Below are 26,065 nucleotides of genomic sequence, written 5' to 3' on the forward strand. Positions count from 1 at the left end.
GCCCTCCATTGATGAGACAATGCAAACACAGTCCCACTTTAGCTGCAATAGATAAGGATAGCAGGAGAAAGAAAATAGGGCAGTCACATAGGGAATTCTTTACTGCCATTGCAAAATGGGCCTGAACCTCAAAAGGTTTTCCCTCAATTCTTCAGCCACCATAAAATATCCTTTCCTCCTTCTGTTTTACCTTCTGCACTCTCCCCTTTAGAGCTCTTCCTCTAATATGACCTAGTCACTGTTTTTTTCTGCCATATCTTCATGACTTTGCTCTGATTCATACCCAGCCCACACATGAGGTTGGTATGAAGAGTCATCCATAGGTATTAATTTAAAAGTGGTTTTCCCTTCTTGTATCCATGGATTACAATTTGGCATACTTCTCCAATGAATGTCAATACTGATGCTATCAGGGGATGGGAATTGCCCAACTTTCCAATTAGCTATTTTAGGTTACTGTGAACACTCCCTTTCTTTCCATTTTTTTATTTTTATTAAACAAACAACCCACAAAAAAAATAATCATATTACATTACATCTTGTAGAAAGTGTGTCAGTTGGTTACAATTAGCTTTTGTGCATCTCTTCCACAGTCATTACTTACATTCATATCAAATGTCAAAGTTCTTAATGAATCTTACTTTCAACGTATCATAGTTCTCATTAAAACTGAAATTGTTTTAGTGTCCTTTTGCCTAGAAAATCCATAGTTAAAAACACAGCCACCTAATGGCATTTCATTAATTATTACAAAGTCATACAAAAGCCTTAAACCTTTATAACATATTCTAAACCAAAATTTAGATCACTGAGAACTGCCCTCCAAGACCTCTTTGTCTAAGGTTGCAGGAGAATGCCTAACCAGCATTGTTCATAATGTTTATCAGATCTTTCATGGGTCCTTAAAAATATAGATTTTGTATTTTTTGTCCAAAAGTGTTAAGACTGCTTTTTTGAGCTGCACAGATTGATTTAAATAAAAAAAGGATTTCATCAGACAGGTACCGTTCTGGTACGGTGCTCCGGAGGGCCCACCTGCCTGCCCATGCTCCTTACCGGTATTTAAGGTTTTGGGGGCTTCCGCGCACGTGCATGAAGCATACAGCACCTGTGAAACACTCCTCCGAGCAGCTTGGAGAATCACAGAGGCATCGCAGAGCATCACAGGCAGTAAGTGTGCATGCATGCGTGTTGCATGAATTCATGTGATGGACACCCGGCCCCGTTGCACCATACCGGGATCCAGAACCCACCACTGGATGGGTACTATTTGACAGATACCCAGGTATACTATATTTGTGTTTGAGTTCTATCTCTTTATTATCTAGTGGTTATCCAGACGTGCACAGCCCAGATATGGCAGTTTTATTATCTTTACCTTTATAAGTAGGAAGGAGAAGAATGAGACTAACAAGCAATTGCTAGGAAGACTTGCAGTGTGCGTTACTACTGTTGAGACAATAATAAGTGGCTTATGAGCGGCAATGCTGGCAGCTCTTACTTTTCACTCAGTTAGCCCTTCCTTTTTCTATGTTACTTTTCTGTAATGATATTGTTAGGGGCCTGAGCTTGCACTTAGGAATCTAGGCTGCAAAAAAACAAGCTGGTTCTACACAGCAGGATATCATGTAATCTATTAACAGCAATTACATTCTGTTCTTTTACCTTTATACTTACCGTATATACTTGAGTATAAGCCGAATTTTTCAGCCCACTTTTTGGGCTGAAAAATCCACTTCGGCTTATACTCCAGTGAACAAAAAAAAAATGTGGCTCTTTAAACATTTTAATGCGGCTCTTCTGTGTGCCGGGCGCCCGCTTCCCTCCCTCCTCTTGGGCTTCGGAGGGAAGCTTCTGCATAACCCCGGCGAGTGACAAGTCTCCCAGGCTGTAATTTGCCGAGCTGTATGCGCGCGCCTGTTTTCCACGGCGTGGAGCAGCGCCGAGATTCTGGGCGGCGAGCGATGATTCCGGAGGCCATCAGTGGGGGGGGGGCAGGGTCCCCCCTCGCGTTCCTCATCTTCCCGGATGGCCCCTGGAATCATCGCTCACCGCGCAAAATCTCGCCGCTGCTCCACACCGTGGAAAACAGGCGCGCGCGTACAGCTCGGCAAATTACAGCCTGGGAGACTTGTCACTCGCCGGGGTTATGCAGAAGCTTCCCTCCGAAGCCCGAGAGGAGGGAGGGAAGCGGGCGCCCGGAGGGAAGCTTCTGCATAACCCCGGCGAGTGACAAGTCTCCCAGGCTGTAATTTGCCGAGCTGTACGCGCGGGCCTGTTTTCCACGGTGTGGAGCAGCGGCGAGATTCTGCGCGGCGAGCGATGATTCCAGGGGCCATCCGGAATTCTTTTCCCTTAGAATCAGAATGTTTGACCCTAACTTCATCTGTATTAATATTTAGGGGAAAAGGAGAACCTTATCAAACCGTAAATCTCCTATACTGCATTAGAATGAAATGGAATGGAATGGAATAGGATAGGATAGGATAGGATTGGCCAAGTGTGATTGGACACACGAGGAATTTGTCTTTGGTGCAGATGCTCTCAGTGTACATAAGGAAAAATAAAATAGAATACATTCATAAAGAATCATAAGATAAAACGCTTAGTGATAGTCCAGGTTACTAATAAACAATCAAATTATACTAGGAAACAAATAAATAACAATATAAATTCTAAAGACACAAGCAAGATGGTTATAGTGATAAGTAGAAAGAAATACTGTAGGTACTATTCAGTACCATGTGTGCGCCGGGGAACTGCTTTTCCAGTTTCTAGTGCTCCCTCATCCCCACACGCCCGCTCCCGTTCCCGGCGAGCGATGATTCCGGGGGCCATCAGTGGGGGGGCAGGGTCCCCCCTCGCGTTCCTCATCTTCCCGGATGGCCCCTGGAATCATCGCTCGCCGCGCAGAATCTCGCCGCTGCTCCACGCCGTGGAAAACAGGCGCGTGCGCACAGCTCGGCAAATTAAAGCCTGGGAGACTTGTTGTCACTCGCCTTTGCAGAAGCTTCCCTCCGAAGCGTTCCAAGGGAGGGCTGTAAACTTCCCTCCGAAGTCTTGGGATGTTCTGAGGAGCCCCCCAAGGCAAAACGCCGCTGCCAGGTAGTTAAAAGTACGTCTCTGATTCGTCTCTGTCAGTCTCTCTCTGATTCCCTCTCTCTCTCCCTCTCTCTGTTCCTCTGTCTGTCTGTCTCACTCACACACACACACACTTTTAGCAATTTTATTGTTATCTACCTGTATTTTTATTTTTGAAATTTACCATGAGCTGCTGCATTTCCCAGCCTCGGCTTATACTCGAGTCAATAACTTTTTCCAGTTTTTTGGGGTAAAATTAGGGGTCTCGGCTTATACTCGAGTCGGCTTATACTCAAGTATATACGGTACTTTGGTGAGTAATTTTATGCCCACCCTGTTTTCTCCCCCCTTCACCCCCCCATTCCAATTTAAATCCTACACCAGTTAATCCACTCCATTGCACTGATAAAGAGAATTATAGCTCACAAAAGCTTATACCTTTTAATAAAAAATATTAGTCTAAAATTGTATTACCAAACTCCTTTGTTTTTTGAACTACCACAGGTCTCAATTAGAGAGGACATTATTTTTAGGGATAGTACAATTTCAGAATAGGATATGGAAAAAATCTATGACAATGATCTCTGCCATTGGAATACATTTCATGTTCCCTGTGAAATCACTTCTGTTTCAGCAAATTTTAGAGAAGGGTATTAATTGTTGGTTACAAAGAAGTCACATTACATGGTTAGCTCTCAACTTACATAATGTTGGATGTAGCATATTGAACCTGGACAGAAATAAATGAGACATCTTTTGACAATGATGAAATGGAATGGAATTGAGTGCTAAACTGCCTTTTTGCTTCTAAGTAAGGCTAAGTTATACAACAACCAATGTTGTATAAAAAACCGATCCAAATGCTAGTCCAAGTATTCTACAGGCCTTTCTACTACCTAGCTTCATAAAACTACTTATGCTGGCCTTTTGCTATTAAGGGCAACACTTACCTTTACCTTTACCTTTTACCTTTTATTTCGATTTTTATACCGCCCCCTCTCCCCAAAGGGACAATAAACTACAAACATGGAAACATAAAAACATAGAAGAGGAGGCAATACAACACTGTACAGGTAAAGCAGATAAAAAAGTATATAAACAATCCTAAACAATACCCAATTAAAATTACCCAGTTAAAAATATATCTGCCAAGAGGTATAATGAGGTTATGAATGGTCCAGGCCGGCTAAACGGAACAGGTGAGTCTTCAGTTTTCGTCGAAAGGAGAGAAAGTCCTTCACAGATCATTTCTACAAAATTTACCAATGTAGTGCCTCTTGGCATAGATCATGTTGTGCAATTTGTGCAGGAACTACTATTAGACTGTTGCATGTGTTTAAATGTACGGTAAGTTTTTAAAATGTGATCAAAGCCAACACCATTAGGTTTAATAAAGAATAGAATAGAATAGAATAGAACAGAACAGAACAGAACATAATTCTTTATTGGCCAAGTGTGATTGGACACACAAGGAATTTGTCTCTGGTGCATAAGTTCTCAGTGTACTTACAAGCAACAAGTGATAAATCATGATCATAATCATAAAACACCATCATAAATAAGACACAACATTCAGTGATGGTCATAGGATACAAAATGATACTAAAATAAATCATAATAGGATATAGTGGAAGAAATACATATTCTCTGAAGCTACCTGGGTCAAGAGCTGGGATGTGAAGGTGGATTGGTTGGCTAACAGTTCCATGACAAGTACCCCATAAGCCATAGGGACCTCCAGGGGGAAGAAGAGGAGATTAGTCAGTATTTCAATTAACCTCTCTGTTTTCTTTTCTTTCTTTCCTTCTTCCAGGAACTCATTTTCAATTAAGGGGGGCTGCCTGTCAACCCTGAAGCTGGCCTGACTGAGGCCATTTTGAGATGTTAGCACTGACACATTGGAGTTGAGGAATAGAGAGAAGGGAGTAGAGATAGTTGGTGCTTTGTAGTCAAAACAAGATTCTTTCTCTTGGGAACCAAGGGCATTCCTGCAGGTGTTTGGAAGGAGGGGACTGAGCTAATTAAGCAATTGGGCTGCATCCTGATTGAACCATGTGACTGGTGTTTTGGGAAAGTGACATACTTTTACTTTTGATTAGATGAAAACTGCAGGAACTGTCAAAGTAGATTTTCATCAGCCTGTACCAATATGACATATCCAATAAATCGGGGCTTGCTGCAAGAGAGAGGGAGTAAAAACCTTTTCCGGATTGTTGGTGGTGGAGGTGCGGGCCCGTGCTCACTGAAGCAAGTCTGGGGAAGTCCTTTGCGCCAGCTGGAAAAGGTCTTCACTCCCCCCCCCCTTGCAGCATGCCCCGATGCAAAAAATGGTGAGATCAGCGCACTTGGGGCTGCTTCTGCGATGTCCAGAGAGGCTAAACCAAGCCACACGCCTCTCCCAGCCACTTTCGTAGCTTCCCTGAGCGGCAAGAACCTTCGCGCTCTTCTCCGTGCTCCTCGGCTCCTCGCAACGGCAATAGATGTCCAGAAGCAGCGGGGGCCGGAAACCCTAGCACCAAAAGCCAATTCTTGACATCTATTGCAGTCGTGAGGAGCCAAGGAGAGCGCGGATAAGAGCGCGAAGGTTAGGGTTATTGAGCAACGTGTGTGTAGCGCCTGGAGTAACACCCCCCCACACCCTCCCTCCCGGGGGTCGAAGTACCTCAAAGGGACACTGAGAAGACATTTCTGAGAAGAGAAACTTCTCCAGTCACGCCCGAGCTGGTGGAGTGCCGGTAAGCGCCGTCCCGTTGCCAGGGAGACAGTCAATGAGGTGAACTGCGTGGTTGCTCGGATCACACGGGCACAGCCCGACCAGAGAAGGTTCTCTTCTCAGACATGTCTTCTCGGGCTGTGCCCGTGTGATCCAAGCAACCATGCATTTCACCTCACTGACTGTCTCCCTGGCGACAGGATGGCGCTCGCCGGCGCTCTACCAGCTCAGGCGCGACCGGAGAAGTTTCTCTTCTCAGAAATGTCTTCTCAGTGTCCCTTTGAGGTACTTTGACCCCCGGGAGGGAGGGTGTGGGGGGGCGTTACTCCAGCCTCACACACACACACACACACACACGTTGCTCAATAACCCTAACCTTCGCGACCGGAGAAGTTTCTCTTCTCAGAAATGTCTTCTCAGTGGAGCGGTGGCAGCCTGCTGTCCCTTTCAGGAGCTCCATTGAGGAAACTTCTCCGGTCATGCCCGAGCTGGTAGAGCGCCGGCAAGTGCCATCCCGTCGCCAGGGAAACAGTCAGTGGGGTGAGCCGCGTGGTTGTTCGGATCACACAGGCGCAGCCCAAGAAGACATTTCTGAGAAGAGAAACTTCTCTGGTCGGGCTGCGCCCGTGTGATCCGAGCAACCACGTGGTTCACCTCACTGACTGTCTCCCTGGCGACGGGACGGCGCTTGCCGGCGCTCCACCAGCTCGGGCGTGATCGGAGAAGTTTCCTCAGTGGAGCTCCTGAAAGGGACAGCAGGCTGCCACCGCTCCACTGAGAAGACATTTCTGAGAAGAGAAACTTCTCCAGTCGCGCCCAAGCTGGTAGAGCACCAGCAAGCGCCATCCTGTCGCCAGGGAGACAGTCAGTGAGGTGAACCGCGTGGTTGCTCGGATCACACAGGCGCAGCCCAACCAGAGAAGTTTCTCTTCTCAGAAATGTCTTCTTGGGCTGCGCTCGTGTGATCCGAGCAACCACGCGGTTCACCTCACTGACTGTCTCCCTGGTGATGGGATGGCGCTTGTCGATGCTCCACCAGCTCGGGCGCGACCGGAGAAGTTTCCTCAGTGGAGCTCCTGAAAGGGACAGCAGGCTGCCACCACTCCAGTGAGAAGACATTTCTGAGAAGAGAAACTTCTCCGGTCGTGCCCGAGCTGGTGAAGTGCTAGAAGGGAGTGGGGTGGGGGGAAGGAGGAGAAAGGACAAAAAGGAGAAAGAAAGGGAGAAAGAGGAGGTGGGGGATAGTGGGATCCTTGCTGCTTTCTGAGCTTGGTGGTTTTCTTACAGACATTTCATTACCAAACTAGGTAACATCATCAGTGCTAGAAGGGGGTGGGGTTGTGGGGGGAAGGAGGAGAAAGGACAAAAAGGAGAAAGAAAGGGAGAAAGAGAAGGTGGGGGATAGTGGAATCCTTGCTGCTTTCTGAGCTTGGTTGTTTTCTTACAGACATTTCATTACCAAACTAGGTAACATCATCAGTGCTAGAAGGGAGTGGGGTTGTGGGGAAAGGAGGAGGAGGAGAAGTTGAAGGACAAAAACAAAAAAGATAAGGAGGGAGAGGACTGTGGGGTCCTTTGGTGTTCTCTGAACTTGGCTGGCAAGCCACTCCCACCTGGTCACATGGCTGGCAAGCCATTCTCACAAAGGAGGCCACACCCACAGAGTAGGTTCCAAAATATTTTGAAAGCCACCACTGAAGCAGATGCCCCATTTGCATGCAAGTGTGCTCTGTGGGGCAATGGGATCCCATTCCTCCCCCGGTGTGGTAAACTCCAGCAGATTGGATGCTGGTGTGAGGGCCTGGCCCCACAGTGTTTCCTTGCTCCATTGAAGGCTTCATTCCTGCATTCACATAGTAAAGTCTGCACATGTGCGCTAGCAGTGCACCCGGACCATGGATGATGTTGGATCCTGTACCTGACCTTACATCTGACGTGCAGGCACCCTGGAGCCAATGAGGGACTGCCAGGCGAATACGCATAGGAAGCGGTGAGCATGCATGGGCTGGCATCCTGGGTGTTTGGTTTCCATCGCTCCTCTCTTGGACTTTTGGAGAGGATTTTTTTCCGCCCAAAAGAATGTTAAAGGAAAACCAGATGTGTTCTGGAAAACACAGATTTATCATAACAGGTTCGCCAAATTCAACAAAAAAATAGGTATTGGTTCTGTCGAACTGGTGCGAACTGACTGAATCCCACCACCGAAGTTAGCCCATCTGAGGCACTTTGGTTGAAAAGGTTTTGCACACTTGAGAATTTTAATAGTTTATAGATAATCAGCATTTAGAAGCCAATGGCAACCAATGCAGTTTACAAAGTAGAGGTGTTACACGAGCACACTGAAGCATATCCATCACTGCTCGTGCCAATGCATTCTGGACCAGTTGAACCTTTTAATTTAAGCATATCCCCATGTAGAGAAGTCATGAGATCATCACAGAATGAGTGACTATAAGAATGAATCTTATTTGCCTTGGCTGTTGTAAGCCATTTTCTCTTGTTCTTATAGATAACTATTAACTGATAACTTCTTTAAAAGTTCATTTGGAAATGAGATTGTGTTAGCCCATGAAAACTGATAGTGAATTTTATACTTTGATTTAAATATTAATTATGAATATTTATAAATATTTATACCACTGAATGCTGGCATAGGATGAGGTTGAAGTTTGAATATAATGGTGCTGGTTGCATCAAAAGAGATTGGTTGTGGCATCAGGTTTTTATTTTCATTGTTTTCATATGTTTGCTTTTCTACTACTCAATTTTGAACTGAATTGTGTTTATTAAGATGGACGAGCCATGACTTTCGGTTCTGGCAGCTGACGGCGACGGGCGAGCTTTGCTCGCCCCGCGCTTTCCCGGTGGGCTCCCCACTCCTTGGGGGGCACAGGATGCCCCATAGAGGCTCCTGCTGGAGGAGCGGCACTGCGGGGGATCCCCTGGATCGGCGGCGGCCGGAGGGGGCGCCTCGCTCTAGGCACTGGGGAGCATGATGGGGGACGCTCCGGCGTCTTCGCTGCAAGGCTGACGGAAGAAAAAAACAAGCAGAAGGACGTGGCTGCGGTGCGGTGAGGCGAAAACTCCCTCTCATTCCCTTTACTAATTTGGAAAAATTGCCAGCAGTTTAAACTTCACCTTCGGCTTGGCTGGAGAAGCGCGGCTGGAGGGAGGGGGATTTCCCCCCCCCTCGGACAGGCGGCTTGAAACAATTTTGCTCTCAGCCCCAAGGGAAGGAGGAGGGGGAGAGCCAACTAATGATGTCACGCTCCTACTAATGGCAAATTTTGAACTTAAATCTACAATGGAATGATGATCTGGAAAGTTTGGAAACTTTGAAAACTTTGTTATGCCTCTAAACCCGAAGCTGGCAGGGCAAGATGGCACAGTTCCGTTGTCTTTATGAACTGTGAAAATTGACTCCACCTTTAAAACTTCAGGCTTCCGGTCTTTGTCCCCGTGCTACTCAGACAAATCTCTTGTTGATTGCTACCTTTTGGACTCCCTGGCATGAAAAACTTTACTCTATTGCCAGTGTGACTAGAAAAATCCTCTTCTGCCTGGACCTTCTGTCTCCTGGACTCTCCTGGCTGTCCTACCCCTCTGACTGATCACTCTCTGCATTGACTGAACTCTTTATTTCACAAACAATGCCTCCTAAAAAAACCACCTCCTGGGAAGCCTGGCTTTGCTGCCTCTGCCCCGACATCTACAACATCCAGTCCGAGTACACAATCAATGATAACAACTTTGATGCAACCTAAAACTACAGAGACTGAATTTCAACAAATGTTTCAGCAACTTCTACAGGGACAAGAGGAAATAAAAAGACAACTAAAAGAGATGAAAGAATTAAAGAGAACCAGGCCCAAATTAATAAAAACTCACAGAGACTGGATCTTTTGGAGGGTGGGACGGCTGAGATGAGGGAGGGGATGGAGGGGGTGCAGAAGGGGAACAAAGAAATTGATACCCAACAGATGAAAATAAAATTTGAGAGAATGTCCTTTTGTCTTAGATTTCAAAATGTGGTGGAGAAAGATGATGAAGACATAAGGGACATTATGACAAGTATTTTGGCTGAATATATTCAGAAAGAGAAACAACAGATGGGGTGGGAACTAGATTTGGTTTATAGAGTGAACTCAGCTTATGCTAGAACACACAATGTACCCAGGGAGGTACACATTAAGTTCCTCAGAAAAAGTACAAGAGATGAAATTCTGAGTGCACAAAGGGGGCAAGCTTTGAAATACCAAGACAGGCAAATAACCATTCTGAAACAGATCCCCAAGAAAGTGAGGGAAAAAAGAAAAAGCTATTTGCAATTAGCAAAGAAATTATACCAGAAGGGGGTGTGGTTCAGATGGCTGATGCCTTAAGGTATGCTAGTATTCTGGGAGGACACAAGAGTTAGAATTAATACACCCATAGAGGCGCAGGCCTTTATGGAAAAAAACAAAGCCCTCCTAGAAAAACCAGATGACTCTACAACAGATATACAGGACACGGGAGGGGCCAGAGCTCTGCCAGCGGGGGGAGATTTATTTATTTATTTATTATTTTGACTTCATAGTCGCCCCCTCTCCCCCAAGGGACTCGGGGCGACGTACATCAGCAGCGGTCACAACAATACAATACAATATGGAGGAGGTGGAACAATAAATAAATAAATTACAATAATTTAAAACAATTAAAAACCCCAATGATAATTAAAGTTAAAAATTAAAATTAAAAATGCCCAAGAGGTGGAGAAGCTCTAAATTAAGCCAGGCCGGCTAGTCGGAACAGGTGGGTCTTAAGTTTCGTGCGGAAGGAGCGGAGGTCAGTTGTTGTCCTAATATCTGGGGGGAGGTCATTCCAAAGGGTAGGGCCCATCACAGAGAAGGCCCTACTCCTGGGCGCCGCCCTCTGACACTCTCTGGAGGACGGCACCTGGAGAAGTCCCTCTCTGTGCAAGCGAATAGGTCGCAGGGATGTGTGGGGCAGAACGCGATCCCGCAGGTAACTAGGCCCTGTGCCATGGAGCGCTTTAAAGATGGTAACTAACACCTTGAAGCGCACCCAGTAGGCCACAGGAAGCCAGTGCAGCTCGCGCAGGAGAGGTGTTATATGGGAAAACCTCGTTCTCCCCATAATTGCCCGCGCGGCTGCATTCTGGACCAACTGCAATCTCCGGGCGCACCTCAAGGGGAGCCCCATGTAGAGAGCATTGCAGTATTCCAGGCGGGACGTCACCAGCGCGTGAGTGACTGTGCGCAGGGCATCCCGGTCCAAAAGGGGTCGCAATTGGCGCACCAGGTGAACCTGGTGGAACGCCCCCCTCGCCACGGCTGCCACATGGTCATCCATAGCCAGCCGGGCATCTAGGAGGACGCCCAAATTGCACGCCCGTTCCACCAGGGCTAATTGCTCATCCCCGATGGCCAGAGATGGAATGTACTGGTTGAACCGGGAAGCCGGAAGCCACAGCCACTCTGTCTTGGAGGGGTTGAGCTTGAGCCTGTTGTCCCCCATCCAGACCCGCACGGCTTCCAGACACCGGGACATCACTTCGACGGCCTCGTTGGGGTGGTTTGGGGTGGAGATGTACAGCTGCGTGTCGTCAGCGTACAGATGGTATCCCACCCCAAAACCACGGATGATCTCGCCCAGCGGCTTCATATATGTGTTGAACAGGAGAGGCGAGAGGACCGACCCCTGCGGGACCCCACAAGTGAGGGGCCTCGGGGTCAACCTCTGCTCCCCTGCCAGCACACATTGCGTCCGGCCAGATAGGTAGGAGTGGAACCACCGCAGCACGGTGCCTCCTACCCCCAACCCCTCCAGACGGCCCAATAGGATACCATGGTCGATGGTATCAAAAGCCGCCGAGAGGTCTAATAGGACAAGGACAGAGGAGCAACCCCTATCCTTTGCCCTCCAGAGATCATCCACCAACGCGACCAAGGCCGTCTCCATGCTGTGTCCGGGTCGGAAGCCGGACTGGCGCAGGTCTAGATAATCAGATTCCTCCAGGTGACGCGGGAACTGCTGAGCCACCACACTCTCAACAACCTTCGCTAAGAAAGGAAGGTTGGAGACAGGACGATAATTTGCTAGCTCTATTGGGTCCAGAGAAGGCTTCTTGAGCAGGGGCCTCACCACCGCCTCTTTCAAGGTGGCTGGTATAAGGCCCTCACTCAACGAAGCGTTCACCAGTCCCAGTAGCCAGCCTCGTGAACCCTCCCAGGATGCCAGTACAAGCCAGGAGGGACACAGGTCCAATAAACATGTGGTGGCTCGCATTCGCCCGCACAACCTGTCCAAATCTTCAGTAGCAACAGGGTCAAACTCCTCCCAGCGTGGTCTCTCAAGACTCGCCTCGGACGCCCCCCCTGGAGCACTGAAGGGGGTCCATTCCCTCCGGATCTGAGCGATTTTATCCTGCAGGAATTCCCCGAATTCCTCTGCCCTGCCCTGCAAAGGGGGATCCCGCTGCCCTTGTGACAGAAGGGAGCGGGTCACCCGAAACAGGGCAGCAGGGCAGTTCTCTGCGGACGCAATAAGGGTGGCACAATATCGACGTTTGGCCACTCCTATTGCCACAAGGTAGGTCCTTAAGTAGGCTCTTACCTGTGTTCGGTCAGATTCGGAGTGGGAGGATCTCCACTTGCTCTCTAGGCGTCTCCTGTGGCGTTTCATCGCCCTTAGCTCCCCGTTAAACCAGGGAGCCCGGGTCGATCGTTGCCGCCGGAGAGGCCGCAAAGGCGCAACCCGGTCTAAGGCTCCGGCAGCCACATTATTCCATGCAGCTACCAGGTCCTCTGCCCGGGAGTGGGACAGGTCAGCAGGGGGTGGCCCAAGCTCCACCAGGAACCTGTCTGGTTCCATCAGACGCCTGGGGCGGAACCATCTAGGACAATCTGGTTCCGCCTCCCCGCGGTTTTTTTCCACGAGATGATGAGGCTCGAGCCAGTTTTTTTCTCTCTCTATGCCTGCTCTGTTAAGGTGGGAGACAAAAATGCCATCAAGTCTTTTTGCTTTTTGCAGAAAATAAAAACTGATTATCAGTAGCCTCGTGTTCAGAGTTTCATTGGAATTATCAGATTCTGAGCTGAATTCAAAAACCTTACAGTAATAAGATTGTTATTGTGATGTAACTAATTAAGAAATAAAGAAATGATAGTACATTGTTAATTGTAGACAAAAATTGAAAGAAATGCTCTCTACGCTTAAATTCAATTAGAGAATGTATGCTGTTTATAGCAAAATATACCAATGGAGAAAATAAGAAAGGAAAATTTGGTGTAACTTTGAAGGGGCAATTGAAAATATTGTTTATGTATTAAGAAAAAATACTCATAAAGATGAAAAATAATGGAAGAGAATAATTTGGCAGAAAGTGGAAACAAAACTATGATGTAAAAAGGACTATGTAAATGAGAAGATGTAAAAGAAAACACCCGGACAACTCTTCGTTCCTATAATATGTATAATTTGTATTAAAAAATAAAAAACCTTGAATGGAAAAAAAATTGAGTACTGTCAGCCTCTACTTTGCCTGCTTGCTATTGGCTGCCATAGAAATGGGGAGGAGAGGGGCTCATGGTATTTGGGGGGAGGAATAGCTACTGGAGGAGGTTTTTTTTTTTTAATAATAGACCAAAACACGACCACTACAAAAAAGACACAGCAGCCAGTCACCAAAAGCCCAACTAAGGGAGGTTACAGCTCTCTCCTCTAATGGTCACAGCTCTCAAGAAAAACCTGGAAACCTAAGAGATGATGTATGAGGAGACATCCCCAAGGCAATGCACAAACAAATCACAGCCATCAGGACCAGAAGGGACGATTTCAGGAAGAGACAGTTACCTAGATCTGTCCGCGCTATACATAGGGCAAAATAGAAGGACATGCTCCGCTGTCTCAACCTCGGCTGTCACAAGGGCACAGCTGCTTATTAATCGGGAGCCTCTTGAAACGACCATCCAGAAGTGCTGAGGGCAAGACATTGAAGCGAGCTAGGGAAAAAGCTCTTCTATACTTGGGAATGGCTAGGATATAAAAATAGAAGCCATCCTCAATCCATAGTTATCTCAGATGGAGGGGGTTCAATTCACCTCCCACTTCTGGAAGGAGTTCCTAAAGTTGATAGGCTCCAAAAAGGTACTAAGCTCCACCCACCATCTGCAAACTAATGGGGCTTCTGAATGCACTAATTCTGTTCTAGAGCAGTATCTCAGGTGTTATGTCAATTATCAGCAAGATAATTGGGCTGACCTCTTGCCTTATGTGGAGGTAGTGCATAATAATCTGTACATAGTAGTACTGGCTTGACCCCTTTCAAAGTAGTATTTGGCCAGGGTTTTGTACCCATTCCTGAATTGCCTCAGGAGAAACCAACAAACTTGTCCTTATATGAGTGAATTACTCAGCTACTCATCCTGGTTTCTGGCCTGTGACTCACAAGGCCTTAGACGAGGCTCACCAGGCACATAAAAGACAAGCAGATAAAAAAAGGGGACAGGACAAGGTTTTCTTATCCACTAAGCATCTTCAGACCACCCAAAAATCGAAGAAACTAAACACGTGGGTCCTTTCCCCGTTGTTAGAATTGTAAACCCAGTAACGGTGCAATTGGAATTGCCAAAGACTCAGGAGAATCCATCCCGTGTTCCATGTTAATTTACTGAAACCGGAGCATACTTCTTTTATGTGTTCACCCCATCCCACTCCTTCTGTCCTTCTCCTTATAGGTGAACAACATTTTGAGGTCAAGGAGAACCTGGATTCCAGGAAATAATAGAGGGAAATACAGTATTTAGTGGCCTGGAAACATTTCCCTCTTTCCCATTCTGAGTGGGTGAATAAGTCTGATGTCAGGGCTCCCAAACTCTTGCTAACGTTTCATTCTAAATATTCTGATAAACCCTGATTATGTCAAAAAGTGTTTTGCTGTTGTTGTTGTTTCTTTATATTTTCCTCCAAGGTTGACATCCTTTCTGCAGGAGGGCTGAATGTCAGCCTCTACTTTGCCTGCTTGCTATCGGCTACCATAGAAATGGGGAGGGGGGGCTCATGGTATTTGGGGGGAATAGGTACTGGAGGAGATATCACTTAGGGAGTTTTGTTCTCACCATCTTCTGCACATGCTGATGGCTCGTGTTTGGGTTTGGTCAAGGTCAACTGTCTCTGCATACCAACTGAATGGGACCATTCGAAGATGCACCCCACATGACACCTTTGGGAGCTGGAGATTGGACATTGTATTGGGGTAACTGGCAGGAGGGTTTGGGGCAAACGTTTGATATGTACAAGTTCGTGCTTTTTTGCTTCAAATCTTGCTTCACTTTTGCTGTTTTCATTTCATTTCTAGTAAAAGTACCTTTCTCTAATCAAATGGAGTTGGGGTTGTTCTTTCTTGGATTTTGAATGAGGCACTCCTGACAGGTACTTGGCAACCAAGATGTATTTAAAATAGTTGCAGTGTCCTGAGGTCTTATGATTGCCATTTGTGACTTTCCCAGCCAGCTTTCAATAGGCAAAGTCAATGAGAGAAGTCAGGTTCATTTAATAACCACATGATTCATTTAAAAACTATAGTGATTTGCTTAACAACTGTGGCAAAGAAGGTTGTAAAATTGGGTGTGACTAACTTACTGAATACTTTGCTTAGCAATAGAAATTCCTGTAACTATTGAGGTTATAAATTGAGGATAATTATACTGGTCTGTCAGGCCTGTAATTTTGTTCCTTTTAGGATCTTTGGCCTGCCACATAATTAAAACATACATATTATGCTGTTTCATTGGTATAGTAGTTGGGAGGGGGGAATAGAAAGGAGTAGGATTGTGGAATGTATTGTTATGGATTTCTTAGAAGCTCAAGGTCGTCTTTTGTCTCCGCACCTCGACACCTGGCCGGAAGAAGAGGGGTGTACATGCCAGAGTGGAAGATGAAGATTGGACCATGTGATGAATTATGGGGTGTGGGGATAGATGATGAACTTTTAACTTGGGGAATTCACCGGATGTACCTTAGAGTTGAAATTTCACCAGCTTAATGCCAACATGCCTGTCTTATTAAATTGGAGTTTTAAGGACTACTTTGCCTTGGACAATGATTTAATTCTGCATGATATTTGGAACGCTGACATAATTTCAACTCTCCCATAAATATTTTTCTTTCATCGGGGTACTGAATCCCAGTTCTGACCCAACCCTGGGCAGGACGAAATTTCAGTGAAGATGGAGGAGGGAAAGAATGCAGCAGAGAAAGCTAAGGATGATGGATCGCTTATTTTTGTCGAGACTATCTATGCACCTTCTAAAGAAATAGTTCAACAGGCAGAGGCGAGGGAAAAGGAACCGAAACCAAGATTTTCCTCACAGACGGAATTAGACCTGCGAGAGGAAGTTTCGGGATTTATTGCTTCTCAGGAATGCCTGCTGGAAGGAGGGGGGCCCCCCAAGGGAACTCTGACAGACGGCTGGAGCATGGGGAGAAGAGCAAATGAATGGAGATCTCAGTCACTCTCACGCAGCCAGTCTTTGATGGGCCTTCAGGACCAATTCCGACGCCTAAATGTGAGTGAACAAAAACCCCTGGGGCCCCCAGAACCACCCGGGTGGAGGCTAGCAAAGCCCACATTATCCTTCCCCAGCAGAGAAACTGCTGCGCAGTGGAGCGGAGACCTTGGGTCTTTCCACACAGCCATCAGCGAATCAGCACCCCCCCCTCCTGGAGTGAAAAAAAGTTGGGAAGTAAAACTTAACCAGCCGAAAGGGGCCTGGAACACTTTCACCTCCCCCCCTCTGCAAAGCGATGGCTCTGGACCCATCAATCAAGCCAATTCAGGTTGGGCTTTCTTCCCGGGTCATGGATGGGCTCAATGCCAGTGGACGCCTGCCCCTTCCCAACCAATGGCGCCACCCCAAATAGCTGCTCAGAGGCAGAGCCAGGGAATGGGACCACCACAGGGCCCAGCCCCCCCACCAATGCCTCAGCAGGCTTTTGCCCAACCGATGGGTGTGGCCCCACAAAGAAGCTTACCACCCCAAGCAGCAGGCCAACAGGTTGCTCCGGTTCAACCACCAGCACCCCCTCCTCCTCCCACACCCCCCAGGTTCCGTGCAACCTATGATGGCAGCCGAGACAAACTAGCTTACTTTATGAATCGAGTGTTGGCATACGTTGACCAAGTAGGCCCACAATACCTGACGGATCGAGAACTGATCCAAGAAATAGCAGAGGGGATGAATGAAGGAGAGGCAGCACAATGGATAGCGGAACTCCATGAAGAAGCAGCTCCTGAGTTAGATGACATAACGGGGTTCATCCAACTGATGTGGGCCCGATTTTATGATGTGGCCCAACAGGTAGATGCTGAAGACCAGATCCAGGAATTACGACAGGGGGGTCGGCCGGTCAAAGAATTAGTTTGGGAATTCCGGAGAATAGCTGGAAGACTACGTTACTGGCCAGAGAGACTATTGGTCTATACGTTCAAAAAGGCCTTAGATCCCAAACTGAAACAAGCTTGTGCCGTAAGGGGGACCCCAGATCGTATCCAAGAATGGTACACCACTGCAATCATACTGGACCACGAGATTAATACCTATCCAAAGCCTGGTACCAGAACCCCTGAAAAAAAACCGTTAGCCCACCGAACGCAGAGGCAGCAAACTGAAAAGCTCCCGCCAACCCCTCGTTCCTGGGGCCCCAAAATAAAGTGCTACCGTTGTGGTCAGCTTGGCCACCGGGCATCTACATGCTGGGCTCCAGCCCCAGTTCCACAACCACGCCAACCACCTGCCAGCACAGTCAAGAAAACCCCCAGAAAACCACCAGAAAAAAGTCGTCTGGCACAACAGCCAGCAGGGGCAGAGAGCGGAGCCACTGAAAACGCCCTGGACACTTCAGAGGAGGAAGAGGAAGGAAACCCAGAAGACGACCCAATGGTGAGTGCACCTATCCGCCCCTTCCAAATAAAAGCCAAACTCCAAATACCGAAAACGGGGGTAGAAGGGGAAGTTGGGGTGATTATAGATACCGGCTGCACCCGATGCTTAATCAGCATGTCAATAGTGGAGCAACTAGGTATACGCACCAGACCCCTGAAACAACCCATTCCGTTTGAGCAAGTGGATGGAACCCTAATTGGGGGAGCTCCGGCTACAAAGATCACTGAGTTAGTAAAACTGGTGATAGGCCGCCACTATGAGTTCCTCAGATTCATCGTGGCCCCTGGAATGCAGGAGTCAGTTATCCTAGGGCTTGCATGGTTGGACAAGTGGGAACCTACCATAAAGTGGGAGGATGGCGTTATAAAGGTGACTATTGGACTTGGCCCGTTACCACCAGTGGAACCAAAAGGCCACCCAGGAACATTGGAACCTAACAGCCCAACCCATCCAGAACCTGCAGCAACCGCAGCAAACACTAAACTTCCGGGAATCCAACGAGTCCCAAAGATCTATTGGGATCTGGTGGAGGTGTTCAGTGAGGAAGACGGAAACTACCTTCCACCTCACCACGCCACAGATTGTGCCATAGAGTTCAAACCTGGGGTAACCTTACCAAAGCCCAAAATGTACTCTATGACGCCTAAAGAGATGATAGAATTGAGGAAGTACATCGACACCAATTTGAAAAGAGGGTTTATTGAACCAGCAAAATCAAAAGTAGCGGCCCCAGTGCTCTTCAGGGAAAAGAAAGATGGGGGGGTTCGCCTCTGTGTGGACTTACGAGCTTTGAATGCGGTATGCGAAAAGAATACCTATCCCCTCCCTCTCATGAAAGATATGTTGAACCACTTGGCTAAGGGCAAGATCTTCACCAAGCTGGATTTGAGAGAGGCGTATTACCGTATACGAATCCGGAAAGGGGATGAGTGGAAGACCGCTTTTAATACTCCCTTAGGCAGCTTCCAATATAAAGTCATGCCTTTCGGACTACAAGGAGCACCCGCAGTATTCATGCAGTACATAAATGAAGTGCTACACGACCACCTGTACCGCGGAGTACTCGTTTATTTAGATGACATCTTGATCTTCTCTGAGACCATGGAAGAACATGTGAAACTGGTACGGCAAGTCCTGAAAAAACTTCTAGCTGCCAAACTTTATGCAAAATTGTCAAAGTGTGAATTCCACAAGACCTCGCTAGATTATCTGGGATATCGTATCTCCAATGAAGGAGTAGAAATGGACCCAGAAAAAGTGAAAGCGGTGTTAGATTGGAAACCTCCAAGCACTCGCAAACAATTACAAAGCTTCCTTGGATTTGCAAACTTTTATAGGCAGTTTATTCCAACCTTTGCTGAAATTGCCCTACCATTGACTGACCTATTAAGAACGGGGCCTTCCCCTACTAAACCAAAAGCAAACCAACCATTAAAATGGACAATCGACTGTCAAAAGGCTTTTGAGAAATTAAAACGGCTCTTTGCCCAAGAACCCATATTGCAACACCCCGATCCAGAGCGACCTTTCATAATCCAAATGGATGCCAGTGATGTCACGATAGCTGCGGTGCTACTACAAAAGAATAAAGAAGGCCACCTCTTACCATGCGCTTACATCTCCAAGAAACTCACCACTATGGAAAGAAGGTGGCCCATTTGGGAGAAGGAGGCATTCGCGATCAGATGGAGCATGCTCACCTGGAGGCATCTCCTGGAAGGGGGGGATATACCGTTCGAGGTATGGACTGATCATAAAAACCTCGAAACTCTCCTTGCCCATTGAAAGTTATCCCCCAAACAGGTCCGTTGGGCCCAATATTTCCAAAGGTTCAAATTTGGAATTAAACACATCCCCGCAGGGAAGAACTTGTTAGCAGATGCACTGTCGAGAAAACCCCAGTTTGACAGTAAGAAGGAAGAAATTTTCCACCCCATCATATCTCCTTCTCACCAAAAGGCAGCTCAAGTCACCAGTCGAAGCCAAAATAAACTGAGAACCGAACTGAAAGCAGCCCTCCAGACAGACCCATGGTTCAACAACAACAAAGACATCCTAACGATTAATGATGGCGTAGCCTGGAAGGGATCCAAACTGTACGTCCCTGCAGAAATGAGATTGCAAGTGCTACAGCGGAGTCATGATGCGAAACTAGGAGGTCATTTCGGATTCCTGAAAACTCTCCACCTCGCTAGACGTCAATTTTGGTGGCCAAAGATGAGGTCGGAGGTGGAAGATTATGTAAAAAGCTGTGCTACTTGTGCAACAATGAAAACCCGTCCGGGAAAGCCCCCTGGACTACTACAACAAGTGGCCAACCCTAGCTGACCATGGGAAGAGATAGCAATGGACTTCATTGTCGAACTTCCAGATAGCAGTGGTAATAAAGTAATCTGGACAGTTATTGATTTATTTTCCAAGCAAGCACACTTTATCGCTTGTTCAAGCCTACCATCCGCAAAGAAATTAGCGAAAATGTTTGTGAAACACATTTATCGCCTACATGGAGTTCCAAAAAGGATCATTTCAGATCGCGGAGTTCAATTCACCGCCAAGTTCTGGAGAGAATTCCTAAAATCGATCGGGTCCACGCAGGGACTCAGCTCAGCATTTCATCCCAGCACAAATGGGGCAGCAGAGAGGGCCAATGCGATGGTGGAACAGTATATCCGGTGTTATGTGGACTATCAGCAAGACAATTGGTCGGACTTGCTACCTTTCGCTGAAGTAGCATATAATAATATGGTTCACAGCAGTACCGGATTAACTCCTTTCCAGATTACCAGTGGCATGGAATTCGTTCCCATGCCTGAACTACCTAAGGAACCTCCCTCATCCATGTCCCTGAATGAATGGCTGGAGGCACTAAAGAAGGAATGGGAGAATACCAAAAAGGCGCTAACAGATGCGGCAGAAGCCTACAAGAAGCAAGCTGATAAACATCGTTCCCTACAACCCCCCTTTCGAGTGGGGGACAAAGTTTTTTTGTCTACTAAATACATAAGATTAAAGATGCCTAGTAAGAAATTAGGTCCAAAATTTCTAGGTCCTTTCCCAATAGAAAAGATAATTAACCCAGTTACAGTTCGACTCAGCCTACCCAGACTCTTAGGGAAAATTTAGCCGGTATTCCATTGTAGCTTATTGAAGCCGGTAAGGGAGTCTAGCACGAGACCATCCACCCAAACTCCACCTCCTCCCGTAGTGGTAGAAGGGGAAACACATTATGAAGTGAAAAAAATATTAGATTCCAGGCTGTATAGAGGTCGTTTACAATATTTAGTGCATTGGAAGGGATACCCTTTGTCAGAAGCTACGTGGGTGAAAAGTTGGGATCTGAAAGCAGATAAATTAGTGAAGCAATTCCATGAGAAATTCCCTGATAAGCCAAAGGGTCCCCCTGGGGGAGGAAGAGGTGGTTAAATTTTGATAGTTAACATTTATGTTATTCTCTCTTCAGGAAACGTTTTTCTCTTGAGGAGAGGCCACCTGTCAGGCCTGTAATTTTGTTCCTTTTAGGATCTTTGGCCTGCCACATAATTAAAACATACATATTATGCTGTTTCGTTGGTATAGTAGTTGGGAGGGGGGAATAGAAAGGAGTAGGATTGTGGAATGTATTGTTATGGATTTCTTAGAAGCTCAAGGTCGTCTTTTGTCTCTGCACCTCGACACCTGGCCGGAAGAAGAGGGGTGTACATGCCAGAGTGGAAGATGAAGATTGGACCATGTGATGAATTATGGGGTGTGGGGATAGATGATGAACTTTTAACTTGGGGAATTCACCGGATGTACCTTAGAGTTGAAATTTCACCAGCTTAATGCCAACATGCCTGTCTTATTAAATTGGAGTTTTAAGGACTACTTTGCCTTGGACAATGATTTAATTCTGCATGATATTTGGAACGCTGACACTGGTCACTTTTTGTATATTCACCTTTATGAAAATAATTATTTAATAGATATACAATATCCTTGGTAGAGGTATTCAGTATATAAAATATTGCTCCTTTGGTAGAAGCAATGTAGATAAAAATGATTTTATCTAGCTAGTAATCCTTGTTAGAGAACTAACTTGATTATACAATTTGACGTTGATATTGCCAATCCACTCCATCATTCCAGGTCTTGGACTTAATGACATCTTTTGACTAAAGTTAGTTATTTGTTTCAGCCATCCATTTAATACTTTATTTATAATTCTTAATGGAATCATTTGTAATATGATGTTATGCTTTGCTAAATATTCATTTTTACTGTTGTTATTCTTTTTAGCTAGAACAGTTTTCTTCCTATCAAAATATGCTTGCCATTGTGTTTTTCCAGAGATGTCCCTATAATAGATATAATCTTCATTTTCTTGCATAACTCAATAGGTGGCAATAATTTTATGACCTTGGTTGAGCTTGGAAACTTGAGCTTGGAGATAGGCCTGGCTAATACTTGTTTAGGAGACTCTCAGTGAATTCAAGAGTTGTTGTTAGATTGTAAAGTTGAAAAAATAATGCGAAGGTAATGGCAAATCACTTCCATGGTGTTTCTAAAAAAATGTAGGAAGTGAATCAAATGGGAATAAAATGTCTTTTACTTTCTATGTTTCTGTAGATTGATGATATGCAGTAATGCATATAGTCCTGTATAAAGTTATTACAGAAATGTTTTATAGGTTATGTTTTCATGGACTATATTGTTCATTAAATTCATAGAATGTACTAAGTTTGACTACATCTAATAATAATAATTTGCTAAACTTGAAATTGCCAGAGCGTTGCTGTTTTTCCTGCAACAGACTAATATAACTACTTTTGTAGAAATGCATTTTTGAAGCATAAGAGTTCTATAAACTGTCCAAAACAATGTTTATAACTTTGATTTAATAAATTTAGAATTCATTAATAGGTTTGGAAGTTTTAATTTCTTACACTGTTCATAAAATTGTAGTATCCATAAAAATATTATGCTTCTATGTTATTTTTTAAGTAGTGGAATTATATGTTTTAAAATCCTTACTTTGCCACAAATTTCAATAGGAATATATTTATAATAATTAATATAGGAAACAGTTCAAATAGCTTTCCCCATGTTATTAACAGAATAATAAGATATATGGAAACCTATTACTACAATCTATTATCTATAATATACTATGAGCCACTAATGGCTTTTAAAATGTATTAAAATTTATTTTAATATTTAAAAATCCCCCAAAGAATTTACTTGGTAAGTTCACTGTTTATTTTTGAGCGAGAAAACATTAACTACTTCCTATTTACAGTAAACTCTTCTGAGTTTTGCTTTCTCAGTTAGCCACTACCAAGAATACATCAATAGAATTCCATAGGAAAAGTTTTTCCTACAATGGAGAAAATGATATATTTTTGCTTTTTGTTATTTTGATTTTTGTAACTTCTGTTAATACAGAGAGCACAGTTACTGGGCCATTGTGGATAGACAAGGTTAGGTGTTCTGGTCTAATCTTAACTACACTTACTTTCAGGTGTAGCATTGCTTCCTTACTTTTAGAGATAATGTTCTCGTCCCACACATATAAATCAGGAAAAAATATGTTTGTCTTCCAAATCTCATTATCTCCTAAAACGATTGCTTCCTTCCATGCAAATTCTTAATAAATTCTTATGGAAGTTCACACAAAGCTAATAAAACAAAGAACAGAACAAACTCTTATCCTTTCTACTTTTTAGAACACAGTTTCCTTTAGTTGAAAATTTATATGCAAAATTATGCCAATGAAAATGAATGAAATCTACTTTTAAGACATGTTAGGCAACGAGGAAAAGATGCTATATTCCATACACAACTGGATTCTTTATGTGCACTGCTTCAATAGGTAAATTACTGAGGAAATGCAGATTTTCTCCTAAGATAATTCTCCCAACTCATATGTGCTGAACTACTTGAAAGTGACATATACTATTTCAGATGATTTATATATATAGTTTGACTGCATCTCAGGAAAAAAGAGAATGAACTGTGATATTCTTTCCCAATGTTCTCTGAGTATGCTTTTAAAAAATTAATGTGAAAATCTGTGTCTAAGCAAATTTGTTTTAATAAGTAAAAATGTAAATTAACAGACAAGGATTAAGTTTTGTGGCAAATCTAATAAAGGCTAGAAGAAAAGCCTACTGTAGAGATGGATGGACTTTTTGTTTGAAAAAAGCCAGGCTGCAGAAACATACTAGAATCCCAGATTTTCTCTCTGCACAATAATTGCTTTGACCATATTCTTATAATAAAGAAAGCAAACACAGAGCTAACACAGATCAGGTCCTTTTTTATATTTCTATTCAGAGTATAAAGCAGGATTAGTCTATAACCTCATAATGCACTGAGCTCAAGAAGGCAAAAAAGAAAAAAGAAAGTATCCTTTGTCTTTTACTTACCAGTCGAGGCTGAGGACATGTGTGCTCTATCTCCTCCATGATTTCTGAAGGAAGCTCATTAGAAAAGGATTTTGGGATACCTGTTTCTGACTCAGCATTAGTTGCGAGCACTGGCATGGCCAGTGAATGCTTCTTGTGATGATGGCCTTTCTGCTATTCTCTTCTCAGTCAGATAATGTTTTCTCAGGTAATTCTTTCTCTCCCTCACCTTCTTCCCCTTCTCTTCATTTCATTCCCTTGATAAATTAAAGGTTTTTCTTTCAAGAAGAAGCCAAGAGGCAAGGCCTCAGCTTATCACTATAACAACCAGCTAGCAGCAGAGCAGTTGGTACATGATATAGTATTCTAATTTGCATGGTGCATTCTGGTTGGTTACTGTCATCATAGTACCACTTTGATTGAAGTAGCTGATATATGCTGGGAGGCAGATTGATATGAATGCCTTATTCCCTTCATTTAATGCTTTTCTGCTTAAGTGTCACATGACTTTATACATTTAATAATATTTTTTTACATTTATTATTAAATGTACATTATATTACACTTATTTTATTTTACATTTTTTTCCTATTCTTTTAAATAAAAAGACACATACTGGGATTTTGATGACTGAATTGCTCTAAGTTTAAAATTCTATTTCTGTATTTAAAAATAAATGTATGATTTAGAAAAAGAGGGCAAGACGAGCATAATGGGAAGTCATAAACTGAGAAGAAATATAGAGAAAAATATTGAGCTAATTTAGCCCTGGCTTTAACAATGCTGAGTGAGTTGAGAATTCATAAATTCATCTCAAACTTGTCATAATAATTTCCACACTATTATTTCAACCTTGCATTCCAGTTCTTACACAACTTTGTTCTGGTACTGAAGGGACAGCTCCTCTTAGTAATAACCATCTACTGTATGTAAGTCAGTGATGAAATAATGCTGACTTATGTTAACTAGAGATAAACATAACTGATATAATTTTAAGTAAATATTTTTTAAAGGGAATTTAAAACTAATTCAAAATAATATGACGTTTAAAAAAGAAAAGAAAAATAAAGAAAAAAATAAAGCGAAAACTAAAAGTGGAAAAAAGGGGAAAAAAGGAAAAAGAAAGATATACAAAGAAGTAGTTTGCTATCTTCTTTACTGTAGAGCAGTTATAAATGCCAATATAGATTTATAACCTACTTTATGAGTCACCACAGAACTATCTTGTTTTTATCATTTATCCCAGTGTTTGTCAACCTTGACAGCTTTAAGATGTGCGGGCTTCAACACTCTGAATTTTCCATCCAGCATGGAGAATTCTGGGAATTGTCATCTACACATTTTAAAGCTGTCAAGGTTGAGAAATACTGGTCTATCTTGTGTAATAATCAAAGCCATATATCATAAGTTCATTTTTTCTGTTTCATACAAAAAGTCTATACAATGTTTCCCATCAGCAATAAACATAGATATTGTCTTTTCTCTGATCAAAAAAGTCAGTTTAGCTATCTCAGACAGTTTCATTATCTTCACTAATTGTAGGTAATGCAAAATCTTTCTATTTTTGTGCAACTCGCTGCAGTTATCATATAAAAATCAAAATTGTATGATTTGTTCCAACTGTAGGAAGTTATCACCTAGCCCTCTCCCAGAAAAATGAAATATCCTAGGAAATATTGATAAGGCAGAATATTATATTTTCCTGGATGTGAAAAAAGGGAGAAACACATTTTAAAAACTAAGTAAATTCCTGCAGCTTCCTGCCATCCTCACTTTATCAATGGGCCATTAAGAAGGCCAAGCTAGTCCACTTTACATAATAAAGAGTTCTCCCCTTCAGCTCCAGGGGGATGGGTGTAGAGTTCTGGCAGTGACAATGAAGGCATGATAATATAAGCCTTTACTCAACTGATCACATGGCATCTGAACTCAATCAAACCTGA

The 26,065-nt window shown here is 44.2% G+C and overlaps 1 protein-coding gene across 3 annotated transcripts in view; it reads right to left on the reverse strand.

Annotated features, from left to right (window-relative positions):
- The window catches only part of PCYT1B (phosphate cytidylyltransferase 1B, choline), a 122,767-nt gene extending 98,303 nt beyond the window's left edge, over positions 1-24,464 (reverse strand). For all 3 annotated transcript variants that reach the window (XM_081949274.1, XM_081949273.1, XM_081949272.1), the window contains exon 1: positions 24,144-24,464. In XM_081949274.1, the coding sequence (XP_081805400.1) occupies positions 24,144-24,260 (117 nt within the window). In that variant the 5' untranslated portion in view covers positions 24,261-24,464. The remainder of the gene's footprint in view (positions 1-24,143) is intronic.
- Between the last annotated feature and the right edge of the window lie 1,601 nt (positions 24,465-26,065).

Source organism: Natrix helvetica (genome assembly GCF_964273705.1).
Source record: "Natrix helvetica genome assembly, chromosome: 3".
Lineage (NCBI taxonomy): Eukaryota > Metazoa > Chordata > Lepidosauria > Squamata > Natricidae > Natrix > Natrix helvetica.